The sequence below is a fragment of the Belonocnema kinseyi genome, chromosome 10, assembly GCF_010883055.1.
Source record: "Belonocnema kinseyi isolate 2016_QV_RU_SX_M_011 chromosome 10, B_treatae_v1, whole genome shotgun sequence".
Taxonomy (NCBI): Eukaryota; Metazoa; Arthropoda; class Insecta; order Hymenoptera; family Cynipidae; genus Belonocnema; species Belonocnema kinseyi.
Genome location: NC_046666.1, coordinates 10,237,930 through 10,241,325, shown reverse-complemented (window position 1 = coordinate 10,241,325; position 3,396 = coordinate 10,237,930). Strand labels below are relative to the sequence as shown.

The following is a 3,396-nucleotide window of genomic DNA, read 5'->3' as shown; positions in this document are numbered from 1 at the left end:
TTATATGAAACTGCAGAAAGGTTAGGGTGACCAGATGGCCTGATCCGAAAATTAGGACATTATCTCACTTCTCACCCCCTCCAACCTCTAATAGCCACCACATATGATACAATTTAATTTAAGGCAAATAAGGCGAATAGGATTAATTTTATAATAAAAAAGAAAGAATTTTTCACAAAATACATTAATTAAAAAAAAAATAGTTTAAAATTTCCAGAATTATTTTTTGGAATTTATTGGAACTGTTAATGTCTTGTAAGCTTTGTGTATTTCAGTCCAGTAGCGTTAAGGTTGAAACCTAATGTACTATGCCTTTTTATTTTAAGACTAAAGTGGACAAATAATCACTACATGAATTTATAATCAATCAGTGATAATCCACGGGTGCATCCAACTTTATTAGAATTATTCGCATTTCCCTAGACTTTTGGCCAGGGGAGAGGAAAATTTCAGAAAACCACCTCCCAATTTCAGACGGTTTTTCGACAGTCAATATTTGAAGATAGATATTCGTCCCTATCATCGCAAAAAAGGAATTTTTGATGTTTTAGTATTTTTGTGTGTAATTAAAACCAGAACCATTAGTAAAAAAAGGCTGGTCACGAACTCGAGCATTCCGTTTTGTGCCAAAATACGTTTGCTAAAGGGCAACCAAGTGCAAATAACCTTTCAAAATTTATCTAATATACAGACCGCAACTATAGCAACAATAAAGAAAGCCACAAAAACAACGACAACAAAAAAAACGACGAAGCCAACAACCACAAAAACAATGACAACTCCAAGAACTACAACTACAATAATGACAAAACGACAAAGCGGACGACAATAACGATGACGACCACGACAACAACGATTAAAAGAACGACAAAAATCACTTTAACTAGAAAAATTAGACTACAACAATTAACTACAACAATTAGAACGATAACAACAATAATGAAAACAATGCCGATGACACCGGCAGTGACAAAAACAAGACCGACGACGACAAAAATAAAAATGAGTACAAGTACAAATACAATTGCAGTAAACAAGAAGACGACAACAACAACGGTAACAAATAAAATGACTCCAACAACTACAAAAAAAAATAACAATCACGACAACGACGAAAGATACAACGGCGCCGACCACGATGGCGACAATAATGTCAATAATGTCAACGAAAAAACAACTAAGACGACAACGACAACAATAAAAACAAGGATGACAACGGCGACAGAAACGTCGAGAAAAATAATGGCAACAAAGACGACGACGACCACAACGAAAATAATGACGATGACAACGTCAGTGATAAAAACAACACCGACGACGATAACAACAAAAATTACTACAACTATAACAATGACAGCAACAACGACAAACACGTCGACGACAGCGACAACAACTAAGACGATAACGGAAATAATGAATAACAACAACAACCATGACAACAGAGACGACGACAGCGACAACGACAACAACAAAGAAAACAATTACGACCGCAACAACAGTGACAACATCGACACCAATGGTGACAACGACAAATTTGACAGCAAACACAACAACAACAAAAATAACAATATTTGGAATCACAACGATGTCGTCAACAGTAACGGCGACAACAACAAAGACGGCGACGAAAACAATGAATGACAACAACAACGATTAAAAGAATGAAGACGACAACGACATTGGCCACAGCGACAACACCGATGACAACGACAAAATGTCTGCCACTGCAACAAGGACAACGAGAAACGCAACGACAACAACAACGATAACGACAAAAATGACTCCACCCAGGTGAAAAATTTATGTATAGTAAACACAACGCTGCCATTTTTCATTTGTTTTGTATATAAAAGTTCATAAAACAAATGAGATATATCATTGTCTTATCCAACTATAACAAAGACTAAAGACTAAACAAAAACTATAACAAAGACGAAAACAACCCGAACAACAACGAAAACAATGACGATGACAATGAAAACAACGAGAATGACAACAGTAGAAACAAAGACAACACCGATAATAATGACGACAAAAATTACTGCAACAACTACAAAAGTAACAATAATGACAAAAACGGCAAAAACTACCACAACTAAAACAACGACGACAACAACGAGAGTAGCAACAATGACAACACCGAAGACTATAACGATAAAAAAAATTACTACAACAACTACAACAAAGACAATAATAACAACGAAAACCATCACGTAGATAACAGTAACGGTGGGGACAAACACAACAACTAAGACCACAACGTCAACAACTAAGACGAAAACGACGACGACGACGACAACAATGATGGTAGTGATCACGACAAAAGCTAAGACGACAGCATGAAAAACTATGACGACAACAAAAATGACGGCGGAGACAACGACAAAAGCTAAGACGACAACAACAATGAACGACAACGACAAAAATGACTCTACCGACAAGGACAAAAATGACTCTAACGACAAGGACGAAAATGAGAACAACGTCGACGACAAAATCATTGAAGACGACAATAACAATAATGACGACTTCAACGGCAACATAATGTCAACAACAACGGTAAAAACAACGATAACAATGACGATAACTATGCCAGTGACAACAATGATAACACCGACGAAGACAACGACAAAAATGATTACAACTACAACAAAGACAATAATAAGCTACAGCGGCGACGACAACAATGAAGACTTGGACTAGGACAACAATGATAATAACAATGACGATAACAACGACAAAAAGGACGACGACGACTACGGTAACAATGTCAACCACAATAACAAAGACAACAAAGATAAAAAAAATGATAACAAAAACGTCAACAACGAAGACGACAACAATGGCGACGACAACGATGACAAAAACGACAAGAAAGAAAATAATGACGACAAACAAAGTTACCGTCATAAAACCTGTTTTTTTCAGAGGCAGGGGCTCAAAACGTAGAGGTTTAAAGAGATAGCTTCCCATAATGATGAGAATGTAAAAATGTAGCCTTTTAATAACAATGATTTGATTTAAATATTCTGAATCGTCCTGTACACCTGCTGCTTGGTGCTCACGATACGTTTGCCGCAGGCGATATCCAGATACAACAGGATACACGTTCCGAATTGGACTACTAGTGCGCTTTACGAAGCCTCAAGCTCTCTACGCTCTATCTACAAAATACGCCATACAACCTGGTAGCATAATCCTGTATCTTCGTCGGGTCGAGTTGTAATAACAAATCTCAAAGGAAAAAGGAAAAATAATCAAAGTCCTGGGGTATGCTGCATAAAAACTTGTCAGGCTCGTGAAGATTGCAGTGCGAATTATTATTAGCACGGTCGCGGTGCTGTGATTTGCGTTCCAGGAAAATATTAAGCCTACTCTTATTCTAGACGAAGCGTA

At 37.1% G+C, this 3,396-nt stretch overlaps 1 protein-coding gene across 1 annotated transcript; it reads left to right on the top strand.

The window, feature by feature from the left end:
- Positions 1-834: 834 nt before the first annotated feature.
- Positions 835-1,641, top strand: LOC117181018 (integrator complex subunit 5-like protein). The gene has a single exon (XM_033373587.1). The coding sequence runs from the start codon at positions 835-837 to the stop codon at positions 1,639-1,641; it is 807 nt and encodes a 268-aa protein (XP_033229478.1).
- Positions 1,642-3,396: the final 1,755 nt, after the last annotated feature.

Bases quoted from the DNA above. Each gene is read 5' to 3' on its own strand.
- LOC117181018 (XM_033373587.1), top strand. From the start codon at position 835: ATGACGACCACGACAACAACGATTAAAAGAACGACAAAAATCACTTTA.